We start from the raw sequence: 13,676 nt of genomic DNA, 5'->3' as shown, positions 1-13,676 counted from the left end.
TATGTTAAAATATTATATCTCGCTTACCGAGTTTCTTGCCACTCTATGAAATATTGCATCTGAAATGCCTCACTCACCTCACCCTAGTCGGGGCCTGGTCCTAGCTAGCCTCACGTCACTCCTAACCCTTCCAAAGACTGTAGAGATGGAACAATGATGGTGACGGCCAAGGGACAGATGAATAACAGTGAAATCCTAGCTCACCCCCAGGGGTAGCTGTTCAGCCGCCACCTCCTCTGGGAAGCCACTGAAAGCTCCATTGGATTTTTGAGAGCTTCTAGAGTACCAAGTGCTATGCTAAGCACCCCTAGAAGCCTCACACCAACCCGAGAGGCAGATCCCCATTCTACAGAGATGAAAAAAAGCTTGCAGAGCCTGATTTCCTTGACCATGCTGCCCGGAAGTGGCGCAGGTGCAGCCCAGCTACCATCCTTACTTGGGGCTGCTCCCTGTACTGGGCAGGAACTTTCTCCATCCAGGCTCCTAGAACACAGTGCCCCTGTCAGTGGCAGCAACCTCTTCATTCTGCCTTCCAGGCTTCAGAGTTTACAAGTAGGTCTTCCTCACTGTGATGGCTGAGGCCGTCCCATCATTTCTTCCATAAAGCCTCCCACGGTGCCCTGAATATGCATAGTAGGCACTCAGCAAGATGAACAGATCGCCAGTGCCCGGCCAGACATACCTCTGCTCCCCTCTGTAAGCTAGCCTGGTTCCTTGGAGCTCACCTGTTTCTTCACCCTCCTGAACCCTTTCTTCTTAGCACCTCTCTCATTTCTTCCATGCGGTCCTTGGAAAGGGCTTGGGGGAGAGGACCCCATGTCCCACCTCTATCATGCTCTGGGTCAGGCGTGTTTGTCACCGGGCCAAGGTTAAGGTCAGAGTTTCGCTTGGAATGAGGTACCTCGAGTTGGGTGATCCGTTCTCTAAGGCTCTTGTGGGTGAGGAGGGAGGCAAAATGAGAGACTCGGGGTTTGTAAGAATGAAAGAAATCTATTTAAAGGGAAAATAGTAACAGAATGAGGCAGAAGTGACCTGCGGAGGCCAGTCCAGGTGTTCTCCCATTAAAGACAAATCCCAGCTTGAAAGTCCAGGGTAAGATCCCCCAGCCCCAGGGAACACAAGCCCCCGGGGCCTCCTGCCTGCTGAGGACTGTTTCATTCGTCTGCCTCTTCACCTGTTTTCATTTCTGCAGCGTTTTCTGCTGTTGTCACTTCTGTTTCTCCCAGTTCTGTTTGCTCTACTTCTGCCTCGTTTCTGCTGGCTTCTGAAACTTGCCTCTCCAGTCCTTCCGACTCTTTTCCACTCTTTTCCGGGTCTGAAGGCCTCTTGGAAAGTTCTCTTGATTTCCTTCTGCTCACTTTTCCCACTCTTCCTATGCCAACTTCTCCAGACACTCTCTTGGCAACGTCTCCTGAATCTCGGCCTGCGGCTCCCAGCCCTTTTCTCTGGAAGGAGTGGGCTTCCCCTCCTGTCTGCCCGTTTTCTTCTTGTACAGTTGCTGTGATCCTCAGAGCCTCCTGAGACGACTCGTCATCGGTCTCTTTCTCGATAATCAGCTCTGGTTCCCAATGCCTCATCACCTTCTCGGGCTCATCTCTTCTTCTTGTGGTTTCCTTCTCCTTTACCATCGTGGCCTTCTTTTCCAATTCAGTGACCTTTTCTGCCAAACAGGAGATAGGACGGAAGAAAAGTCAAAGTTTATCCATCTCTGGCCTGGGTGAACCACAACCCATGGGGGCCTGTGCTTCTGAGAGATAGCACTCCTTTCCCAGAGCAGAGAAGGGGGACGGTTGTTTCCTGAGCACCAGCCCTGTTCCAGGTATCATGTGAGCTGCAGAGGTGATACCATTTGGTTGTCAAGGAATTGCATAACGTCAGTGATTGAAGTCCACAGTCAAAGGACCTGAGACTGATGACAAGAAAGCACAGCCAGTGGTCTCACTACAGATAAAGAAATGGCAGGGCCAGAATTTGAACCCAGGGCAGGCTGCCCTCAGAGCACATTCTCCTTCCCGACAAAAAATACAGGAACTGGGGAATCGCAGAGGGGTTCTTTTCTCCGGCACGCTCATTCCGCAGTTCTCTTTGTCCCTGGGAAGCACAGTCATCACTTATTGGAGGTTCCCTATCAAAACAGGAGCAGATTGGGGCACCTGGGTGGTTCAATCGGTTAAGCACCTGACTTCGGCTCTGGTCATGATCTCACAGTTTGTGGGTTCAAGTCCTGCATCAGGCTCTGTGCTGACCACTAGCTCAGAGCCTGGAGCCTGCTTCAGATTCCATGTCTCTTTCTCTCTCTGACCCCCCTCCCCTGTTCACGCTCTGTCTCCCTCTGTCTCTCAAAAATAAATGTAAAAAAAAAAAATTAAAAGGAAAGAAAAACAGGAGCAGACTGTGAGCAGGAAGTTCAGCCTGAGAGCTATATTTACAATCGAAGAAACCCTTGCCCCATGGTTTTCTGGCCACAGAGAAAAGTCACAATTCCCTCCTGAGTTCCTCCATATTCTCTTTCTGGAAGCCCCTGGTCTCTGAATATGCCTACAGGGGCCCTAAGTTCACAGCAGGGACAAGGCCGCAATTGGGCAAGAAGACACATGCAATGCTGCCGCCTGCCGTTCCCAGGGGGAAGTGCCTTCCCAAGGGGTTTTCAGGATACCTTCCCTGGCCCCGTGGCCCACCAAGGGGCTGGGAAGCTGCTAGGAGCATCTGCCCCTTCCCTGCTGTAGCTCTTCAGATGCATTGCCCCTGCGGCTTCTGAGAGCAGCTCTACAGTCCAGTGGGAGCAGAGGCAGATACCCTCCGCGAGGAGATCCAGCCACCACATGGCAGGCTCTGCATAATGAAGGGCTGTCATCTGGCCGCCTGGCTGCCCAGAAACCTCACGCCCAGCTTCCTGCTGCTGCTGCTGCTGCTGTGTCTGGATCAGAGAGAACTCTGGCCTTGGTGCCTGGAGGGGGCTCTGTCCTCCTGGGGACATGGGAGCCTCGACCTAGCTGCCTCTCACAGCGAAGCAGCTGAAACGATACACTGCCACAGAGAGCCAGGCAGAGACTGGGTAGAAGTATGGGTTCTAGGCCAGGCTGCCACAGACAGAAAGCCACTGTGGGACTTTGAACCCTTCTGCCTCTTCATCCATAAAATCAGTAATACTTATTTCATACTGTGCTGGAAGGGATCAGACAAGTCATATAAAGCCCTTAGAGGAGGGCCTGGCTCACAGGAAGCACTGAATGGAGAACAGGCACTTTCATCCCCCCACCCCCCGGGGCCCTCCCCTGCACTCCAGCCACCTTCTCTTCCCTCACTCCCTCCTGGGACTGGGAGGGGAAGGGGGAGTGGCAAGGCTTCTTTACTACGCCCTGGAGGCCAGAATGCTGCACCTGCCTTCACCTGGCCCCTGCCGGGAGAGCAGGGAGAGCAGTGTGGCTCGGAGTCAGACTGCTGTGTGACCCAGGCAGGTCACTCAACCTCACTCAGCCTCCACTGACCCTCCAAAAAACAGTCGCTACCTCCTGAGTGGTGAGGACTGAGTCAGGTCGCCCCTGAGCCTGTGCCGGTGTGCAGGAAGAGCCCCCAGAGTGCATGCTACCTTCATTCTGCTGCCCTGTCCTCCTCCCGGTATTTCCCACCAGAAGTACCCTCCCCCTTCCGCCTCCTGCCTAGAAAGCCCTCAGGCATCTTTTGGAGCCTGAAGCAGATGGTTCTTCCTCTTTGGAGCCATCCCCATCTCCCCAGAGACAGATCTCCCCAGAGACAGCCAGCGTTCTCTGCTTGTGCCCACGGGAGAGCAATTCCTCCTGGTCCGCAGGGCTTGCCCGCAGGAGCCCATTTGCTGACAACTCAAATCGCTGAGCTGTGGGCTCTTCTGGGGCAGGGGCCGAGCCTCTGCCTCCCTCCCAGCGCATGACAAGTGCTTAACAAATATCTGATGAATCAACTGGAGAAACACAGGAGCAGGCTCTAGGGGAACACGGGGTGGGCTCTGACCCCACCGGAGATGGGCTGGGCCACCCGCCTCTCCTGCCCCAGGGAAGGGCTGCTGCCGGAGGCACCGCAGCCAGAACGCCCGGTAGGCAGGGCCCAGCTGGTACCGGAGGAGCTGCTGGGAAGGGTGGCTGAGGACGGACAGGAGAGAAGGCAGCAGAGAAGCCTGAAGCTACCTCCTGGCACTCACCTTTCTCCTTTTCTTTCAGTGTCTCCCTGTAGTTTGTTTTCCTCAGCTCATCAATGATGCCCTTGTTGGCATCATCCAAGGCCTGTGGGTGGAGCAGAGGCGTGAACTCTCTTAACTGCTGCTGGCACCTGTAACCGCCCTTTCTCCACCCAGGCCTCAGCCCCAGCAGGCGGGGCTCTGCACCAGCCTGGCCACCCTCCATGTCCCCTGGCTCCTCTGGGGACGCCTGGCCCAAGGCTAATTTACACTCATCGTGGGAATTACCGAATTACCCATACTAAGTGGTAGGTGATATGCCACTGCGAGGACCTTGGACTTCATCTCCCTTGGGCTGAGCTGTGTACTTGGGAGCTGTCTCTGTTCATTTTGACCTCCTTACCAACAGCTTCTTTGGGCTTCAGCCAGTGTAGAGAGGAAAGCCCCTATGCACTTGGCAAGGCAGCGAGCCTCGGAGGGGACTAGGAAACACACCGTGGGTGGGGCGTGGGGCTGGCACGTGGGAATCGTCCTCAGAAAGACCACGGGGCCTGGTCCTGTGGGATGTTGGTCTGCCTGCTAGTACACATTCCCGCCCGGGGCTGCTAGTCCCAGAGGGCGAGGAGGCAGGGACCTGGTCTCCTGACATGTCACCTAGGACTGAGGGGCTGTTTGGCCCAAGGGACACTTCACTGTGCGTCTCATTTTCAAAACGCTGTCCTGCGTTTGAGGCAACCCCAGACCGTCCTGGATGGGAAAGCCCAGCCCCGCCTACTGCGCTGGGCTCTCTCACTCTGGACCCCCAGGCCCCTGCCGCACCGGTCAGGAACAAGGGATTTTTTATTTAACTTCCCCACTGACAGCAAGCTTCCTGATGGCCAGGACCACAGCTGTCACCTCTGGGCTGGGCAGCTCAGAGCCAACTTGTGGACAGCAAATATTTACTGGACTGAACTGTCGATCTGTCTCTCTCTGTCTGCAGGGCAATCACACAGAAGGGGATCAAGTGAGAGAGACCATGCGTGTGACAGGAGTGCACACACAGGGCTTTAGTGAAGGAGTGCTCTTCCTCTGGTGGGCAAGGTGCACATCTGGGGAACTGACCCCCCAACAGAGGAAGAAGACGGTGGTGTGACGGGCCCAAGGTGCCCTGGAAACAGGTGAAGGGAGGGCACAGACTGCCTCATAGTGGAATCTCTTGGGAGCTATTTCTCCATGACAGGAAAGGGGTAGTCTCACCAGAGTCCTCACAAACCAGGAGCTCACGTCCTAAAAAATCCGAGTGGGGCAGGTCTCTCCTCTGCCATTCCCAGCCCTTCAAGTCCGAGATCGTCCACTGACCGTCTGGGGTCTGCTGGCCCTACTCCTGCCATGGTGAGCCAGCCTGTGCACCCAGGTCTGAGGTCTCTTCTCCCTCCCACAGACTCCGCAGGGCCCATGGCCTCCTGTGCCTCCGTCGCTCATACCCCTTCTCAGCCTGGCCAAACCCTGCTGCCCTGGTCCTTCGACGCCCAGAATGAGACCCACCTCTAACTGCAGCATCCTTGGCTGCCACTTCTCAGGGTCCCTGCTCCCTTTCCGAAAAGCTTGCTAAACCTTCAGTCTGGTCCCTGAGCCCATCCATGTCCCTCGTGGTGCCCTTAGTTATCATGTCTGGCCTCTCCTACCCATGGGGGCAAGCTCCCCAAGGACCAGGCCCTGCTCATTGTTAAGCAAGCTCCAAGCCCAGCAGGGGGCCCGACTTGGGGCTTGAACTCACAACCCTGAGATCAAGAGCTGAGCTGAGATAGGAGTGCCTGGGTGGTTCAGTAGGTGGAGTGTCCAGCTTCGGCTCAGGTCACAATCTTGCAACCATGTGAGTTCGAGCCCCGCATCAGGCTCTGTGCTGACAGCTCAGAGCCGGGAGCCTGCTTTGGATTCTATGCCTCTGCCTCTCTCTGCCCCAACCCCACTTGTGCGCGCTCCCTCTTTCTCTCAAGAATAAATAAATAAAGATAGATAGAAACAAACAAATAAAAGACCTGAGCTGAGACAGCTTAATTCACGCCAGCAGATGCTTACTGGGGTTCAGCCAGGTGCTTGTTGGTAGTAGCTCTGGAATTTCAAGATGGGGCAGCCAAGGGGTGCAGTAAGAGGTGGGTGGCCAGGGGACCATGCCAAACTGACCCTGTGCCTGGAGCGGCTCTGGGGGCAGTGGCCAGAAGCCTGATGCACCTGCGGGCTTCCTGGTCTCTGCCTCCTGGAGCTTGCGGTCTAGGCCAGCACTAGCCAACAGAAATTTCCACCACCGTGAGAATCCTCTAGATCTGCACCATGTGGTACCCACAGCCACATGTAGCATTTGAGCATTTAAAATGTGGCTTGTGTGACTGAGAAACTGAATTTTACATTTTATTTGCTCTTAATGCATTTTCATCTAAATAGCAGGCGACGGGCGGCCACCTGAATGAGAGTGAGCAGGGTGGGTCTAGGTGTGTGAGGCTGTCATATTGTATTTCTTGTTGTCTCCTGGAGGGGGCAGCATTTTACAAACCGTGAGTCCTAAAATCAATTGAGACGTTTCAACCAGCCTTAAAGAAAATGAAAGCTGTAAGAGAATAGGAAATATCAACATACAAAGTAATGAGAAATCAGTTTTGTAAAACTTTCGCTTCTATTATTTCAATTAAAAAATTTTTTAATGTTTATTTTTGAGAGAGAGAACGGAGAAGGGGAGGAGCAGAGAGAGAGAGAGAGAGAGAGAGAGAGAGAGAGAGGGAATCTGAAGCAGGCTCCAGGCTCTGAGCTGTCAGCACAGACCTCAAATTCACAGGGCTCAAATTCACGAGCTGTGAGATCATGACCCAAGTCAAAGTCGGATGCTTAATTGACTGAGCCACCCAGGCGCACCCTCTTGTTTATTTCAAATAGAAATAGGGGCACCTGGGTGGCTCAGTCAGTTAAGCATCTGCCTTCATTTTGGGTCATGATCTCATGGTTCGTGAGTTCAAGCCCGGCATTGGGCTCTCTGCTGTTTGGTGCAGAGCCTGCTTCAGATCTTCTGTCTCCCTCTCTCTCTGCCCCTGCCCCACTCACACTCTCTCTTAAAAATAAATAAATAGAGGCGCCTGGATGGCTCAGTCAGTTAGGCCTCCAACTTTGGCTCAGGTCATGATCTCACGGTTCGTGGGTTTGAGCCCCGCGTCGGGCTCTGTGTTGACTGCTAGCTCAGAGCCTGGAGCCTGCTTCAGATTCTGTGTCTCCCTCTCTCTCTCTGTCCCTCCCCTGTTCATGCTCTGTATCTGTCTCTCAAAAATAAATAAATGTAAGAAAAAAAATTTTTAATAAATAAAGCCACTAGCCCTCCTAAAATGTGGCCTGCATTGGTGGGTAATAAACACCTGTGGACTGGCCTGAGGGGCTGAGGGGCTGACAGGCTGAGACCCACCCACCCCCTTCCCGCAGCCAGGGCCCAGGGGGGCGGGCAGCTCACGCTGATGATGGCTTTCTGCGCCTCGTTGTTATGGGCCAGCTTCGCTCTCTCCAGGGCCTTCTCAAAGTTGCTCACTGCCGACTCGAAGTCTCTCAGCTTGACTGGAAAGCAGGGAGGAGGCACAGCACAGGCAGATTTGACTGTGTGGTGAAGAGTGCAGCTGCCTGGCCGCTCCCAGGGTCACTGAGGAGCCCCAGGCCTCGGGCATCACTGCCCAACACCAGCCTTTCCCTAACATTCCTGGGCCATCTCACCCCTAAGGTTGGACACAAACCTCGAGATCATGACCTGAGCGAAAGTCAGATGCTTAACAGACTGAGCCACCCAGGTGACCCAAGAATCTTTCATTTGTAAATAAGGCCCATGAGGCTCTCTGGATCTGCCCCTCATCACCCTCCCCCCTCCAGACCTCCCGGGCCCCCAGGGGCTCCAGCTGACACTGGTCTCCCTCAGCTTCTTAAATCAGCCAAACTCCTCTCCACCTTCCGAATGCTGTTCCTTTAGCTGGAAAGCTGTCCTTAGCTCTCAGAACAACTGGTGCCTTCTCATCCCTAAGGTTTCTCCTTAAAAGTGACTTTCCTCGGACATGAAGGCAGGAGATGGTTATCAATAGTCAGCCCTACTGTAGGCCCAACATGGTGCCTAGAAGGTGCAAAGAACTATTTGCAGTACAAGTGAACGCAGGACGATGCCCTCGAGTATGGCGCCACGCCAGCTGCATGTCCTCCCTCGTTAGGAGTCCGCGGCTCAGCCGGGGCAGGGCCCTGGGCTCCGGTCCCAGCTTCATTGCTTCCTCACCTGTCACCTGCATCCATTTCTTTTTCAACTCTGTGTTATGAAATATTTCAAACATACACGAAGGTGGAGTATCTGATGAGCCCCCACGACGCACCCAGCTTCGACAATGATCAAAAGTATCACCAATCTTGTTTCATCCAGTCCTCACCCCTGCCCCCTTGCTGACTTATTTTTTTACAACTTCATTGAGATGTGACTTTCATTATTATAAAGTGCACCATTTGTAAGTATACAATTCAGTGATTTTTAGTGACTTCATGGAGGTCTGCAATGAGCCCCACAGCCCAGTTTCAAAATACTTCCATTGTTGGGAGCCATTCTGAACTCACTAGTTGAGAAAACTCCTTGTGAGGGTAAAGCAGGTTTGCCAGACCTCCTGCTGGCAGATGATGACCAATATCTAACCCCCACTCAGTTGTTTTTGCTTGAGCACCGACCCCCAGGCACCTTGTTGACTGGTACTGGGAGTGACTTGTCCCCTTATTCTGGCCCTAATATGCTGATTGCATCTTGTAAAGAAACTTATAGTAGGAACTTCTTTTGTGATTATGGGAGTAAATATTGCATTTCCTGAGAATTGTTTTTCTTATACTTCCCCTTAAGCAAACAGGCTATTGACCCCTGCTCACAAAGAACTAACTTTTGCCTCTGCTATGCTAAAAACATTGTCTTGTATTTGAACGCTAAAGATACCTTCCTTCCCCATATGACAAGCATCTAAATCACCTACATCAATCGCTACTGATAAAGGTTATGCATGAGCCTTCTAAAAAATCTATGTTCTGGGAAATTTTCACATATCAAAGAAATTTGCGATCAGAAATCACTGTCTAAGGCAAATGCCACTTCTGTGCTGATCCCCATACACTTAACCATAAATAAAGCTGAGTCTCAGTCAGTGTGGAGATGCCGGCCTGGTGATCAGAATCTCGTGGCCCTCTCATCCCTCTCTCGCCGACACCGTCCATCCTTCAGGGACCCCTGGATTGGCCTGAGTGTGACTCCAGCATTCCATCACTCCGTAAAGACCCCTCATGTGACCCGGGGCAAGCTGCCAAACCAGGCAGCGCCTCCCCCGCACGGAGAAATGAGGAAAATAACGTCTTCCTCGTTGGCTCACATGGTGGATGAGTGTGAGAATGCGTATGCACAGAGCACCAGGGCAGGGGGAAGTGGCGCCCTTCTGACGCTGGCACGGTGCTCTGCCGGTCTGCAGCCGAGCTCTTCAACAGCAGGGCCAGCTTCTGGGGTGCGCCAAGCTCCATCTGAGCTTAGCTTAAAGATGGCACTGAGCACAAGCTGGTCAAAACGGAGGGGTTTATCGCCCACCCTCAGAGTCAGAATTCATCTGGCCAGGCTAGGGTGCACCTGGGGGGCTCAGCTGGCTGAGCGTCTGCCTTCGGCTCAGGTCATGCTCTCACGGTTCGTGAGTTTGAGCCCCACATTGGGTTCTGTGCTGACAGCTCAGAGCCTGGAGCCAGCTTGGGATTCTGTCTCCATCTCTGCCCCTCCCACACATGCTCTCTCTCTCTCCCAAAAATAAACATTAAAAAAAAAAAAAGAAATAACCTGGCCAGGGACACACTGAGGGTATGGCAGTGGGTCCTGAGGGCTGGGAAAGGTAGGGCAGTCCTCTCTGTGTCCATACCTTGTGCCTGTGCCACCAGAACACTGGCGTTCAGCTGCCACTCGATGTCCCCTTCTTCCTCAGCACACTGCTGGGACTTCTCGCCGTAATGCTGGGCCTGCCAAGCCTGGTCCAGCTCCAAGTAGCAGCGGCCAATCTCGTGGAACAGCCAGGTCTTCTCCAGCGTGGTTTTTGCCAGAGGGATCTTCTCCTCCCACCTGAGACCATAAAGAACCAGAGTCGGCTCTTTCCACCCGAACCCCGTACTCAGCCACCGGAGGCCAGGGCTCCTTTCCAGTGACAGAATAGAACTTATGCCCCAACTACCAGCTCTTTCAGACACGGGAGTAGAGCCAATTAGCATTAAGATATTTTCAAACTAACAAAGCTATTTTGTACATCTATGAAATCGAATCTGACACAATTGGAAATAATGCTTATAAACTTGTATTTCAAATAACAGGGGTGTCCGGGTAGCTCAGTCAGTTAAGTGTCTGACTTTGGCTCAGATCATCATCTTAAGGCCCCACGTTGGGCTCTGTGCTGACAGCTCAGATTCTAGAGCCTGCTTTAGATTCTGTGTCTCCCTCTCTCTCTCTGCCCCTCCCCACATCGTGTTCTGTCTCTCTCTCTCTCTCTCAAAAATGAATAACGATTTTTTAAAAATGTTTAAGGGGTACCTGGATGACTCAGTCAGTTGGGTGTCTGACTTCAGCTTAGGTCATGATCTCACAGTTTGTGAGTTCCAGCCCCACATCAGGCCCTGTGCTAACAGTTTGGAGTCTGGAGCCTACTTCAGATTCTTTCTCTGACCCTCTGCACCTCCCCTTGTTGGCTCTCTTTCTCTGTCTCTGTCTCTCAAACATAAAACATACAAAATATTTTTTTTAAATCTTTAAAAATAACGTAAAAAGAACATTGAAGAATCTCATGAAATACACAGAAGACAAAATCAATAGAGAGAAAGGATTAGAAAAAAAAATATAAGACCTCAATAAAGTAAGAGCAAGATTAGATTTAGTCATTGCCTTTCGGGGGTGAGACTGAGTAATTTTTCTGTTACTTCTCTGCATTTTCCAAATTAGTGTTTTAACATAAGCATAGATTTACTATAAAACTTTTTTTTTTTAAAGTAGGCTTCACACCCAGTACAGAGTCCAATGCAGGGCATGAACTCACAAGCATGAGATCATGACCTGAGCTGAGACCAAGAGTCTGACGCTTAATCCATGGAGCCACCTGGGAGCCCCTAAGGCATTTTCTTATAAAAAGATGCAAATGGGTGGGTGAACTCTCAAACCCTCCATCTTTTGATGGACACCAGGGGCCATTCAGGAAACCAAGACGCATGGAGGGCAGGGTCCCGGTGAAAGCGTCTATTTTGGTCCAGCACTGGGCACCGGAGGGGCGGCTGCTCTCAGGGCTAAGGGGCCCGCGGAGCCTCCCACGCAGGCTGGTTGCCAGGCAGGCCAGGCTCTTTCCTGCGTCTCTCTGGGGCCGAGCTATCCCGCTGGGGCAGATGGTCAGCCCAGGGTTGCACATCAAAAGTTCAGTGGCTGGGTCACCTGGAGAACTCTGCCTCCCTTCCCAGTGACTCCACGTTGACTGCACAGAGTCACAGACGAACCTCAGAAAAGGTCCCCAGGTCAGCTAGTTCCTGAACTTGCTCAAGGTGAGGACCCTCTGGGATGCTTGTTAAAGCCAGATTCCTGGGCTCCAACCCAGACCTGTAGAATCAGAATTTCCAGTGCAGAGACCCCAGTAATTCATACACCTGTGCTCCAGGGGATTCTTGTCATTGGGAAATTTCGAGAAGATGCTGATTCCAGCCAATTAATTTAACAAACAAGCCTCAGAACTTACAAAGCACTTGTCCCTGGTCACCTAGCAGAACCCAGAGCTGAACTTGGGTCTTATGATGCCTTTTTGTCTGGCATGCTGGCCCCAGGCTAGGAGGCTGGTGTGAAGGTGGGAAATCCTGGCCCACGGGTGAGAGAGGGGCAGCCCTTGCTCACTCACGTGTCAATGGCTTGCTGGAATTTCCCAACTCTGGCAAAAACCCTGCCAATGTTGTCAAGAGCTCTTGACTTCGCATCAGGAAGGTCACTGTGGGGAAGAAGCAAGGTAAATTGTTCACTAGAAGTCAGCCATTTAAAAGAAGCAAAGATAGGGCCTCTGATCTCAAGGACTCAGGGTCCATTTGGAAGGATGATACCCAGGAGGCAAGGCTGTGGCACACAGGCCCTCTCCTGCCCTGTGGCCATGAATGAACCCCATCGGAATCTTTCTGGAGAAGAATCACTCAAGAGCTTACCACATGTCCTTTGATGCAGCAAGTCCCCTTCCAGGAATTTACCTTGAGAAGGTAACATGACCAGAGCATTCGTTAAAGCATTCTGTATAACAGTAAGCATTGGAAACAAACTAAAGCAATGCCTTCATGCTGGCAACTTTTGTGTACATATATAAAAAAAAGTCCTTCAGATATGAAGTTAACAAGTCAGATTATGGGGGCACCCGGATGGCTCAGTCAGTTAAGCGTCTGACTCTTGATTTCAGCTCAGGTCATGATCTCACAGTTCGTGAGTTCAAGCCCTGAGTCAGGCTCCACGCTGGAGGCATGGAGCCTGCTTGGGATTCTCTCTTCCTCCCTCTCTCTTTCTTTGCCCCTACCCTGCTTGCTCTGTCTTGCTCTCAAAATAAATAAATAAACTTAAAAAAAATAAAGTCAGGAGTGCCTGGTTGGCTCAGTCAGTTAAGCGTCTGGCTTCGGCTCAGGTCATGATCTCACGGATCGTGGGTTTGAGCCCCGCGTCAGGCTCTGTGCTGACAGCTCAGAGCCTGGAGCCTGCTTCGGATTCTGTGTCTCCCTCTCTGACCCTCCCCTGCTCGAGCTGCCTCTCTCTGTCTCTCAAAAATAAATAAAAAACATTAAAAAAAAAAAAAAGTCAGATTACAGGAGTGTAGAGTAGGTCCATTGCCCTGTTTGTGCCAAAAACAAACATGCAGGCCTGAGGCGTGATGGCGTGATGCCGTGCCACTGGCCTGAGGACGGAGCCACGGATGAGTCACGCAATGCACGGTGTACAAGCGTAGAAGGTGGAAAAAGCTGGAAACAGATCCTCCACAGGCTCTGGGGGAACACAGCCCTGCCAACACACTGGTTCTGGCCCAGTGACAATGGCTTCAGATGCCTACCCTTCAGATCTGTAGGAGAATGAGCGTGTGTTATTTTAACAAATTGAATGAATATAAAGCAGGCTTTTTTTTTAAGATTTTTAAAATTTTTTTTAATTCTTTTTTTTTCGAGAGAGAGAGAGACAACATGAGCAGGGGAGAGCCTGATGTGGGGCTCAAACCCACGAACTGTGAGATCGTGACCTGAGCCGAAGTTGGACGCTTAACCGACTGAGTCACCCAGGCAACCCTCTTTTTTTTTTTTTAAATAAGACTTATTTATTTGACAGAGAAAAAGAGAGCACAGCGTGCACGGGAAGGACAAAGAGTGAGAGAGAGAGGGAGAGAATCCCAAACAGGCTCCACGCTGTTGCAGAGGGCCTGATGCGGGGCTCAAACTCATGAACCATGAGATCATGACTGAGCTGAAATCCAGAGTTGGATACTTAACC

The 13,676-nt window shown here is 51.9% G+C and overlaps 1 protein-coding gene across 3 annotated transcripts in view; it reads right to left on the bottom strand.

The window, feature by feature from the left end:
- Positions 1-970: 970 nt before the first annotated feature.
- The window catches only part of TTC25 (tetratricopeptide repeat domain 25), a 31,901-nt gene continuing 19,195 nt past the window's right edge, over positions 971-13,676 (bottom strand). For all 3 annotated transcript variants that reach the window (XM_029926984.1, XM_029926985.1, XM_029926986.1), the window contains 5 exons: positions 12,067-12,153; positions 10,069-10,265; positions 7,623-7,723; positions 4,175-4,256; positions 971-1,660 (listed from right to left, as the gene is read on the bottom strand). In XM_029926984.1, the coding sequence (XP_029782844.1) occupies positions 1,155-1,660; positions 4,175-4,256; positions 7,623-7,723; positions 10,069-10,265; positions 12,067-12,153 (973 nt within the window). In that variant the 3' untranslated portion in view covers positions 971-1,154. The remainder of the gene's footprint in view (positions 1,661-4,174; positions 4,257-7,622; positions 7,724-10,068; positions 10,266-12,066; positions 12,154-13,676) is intronic.

The sequence above is a fragment of the Suricata suricatta genome, chromosome 17, assembly GCF_006229205.1.
Source record: "Suricata suricatta isolate VVHF042 chromosome 17, meerkat_22Aug2017_6uvM2_HiC, whole genome shotgun sequence".
Lineage (NCBI taxonomy): Eukaryota > Metazoa > Chordata > Mammalia > Carnivora > Herpestidae > Suricata > Suricata suricatta.
This window is presented reverse-complemented; position numbering and strand designations above follow the sequence as displayed.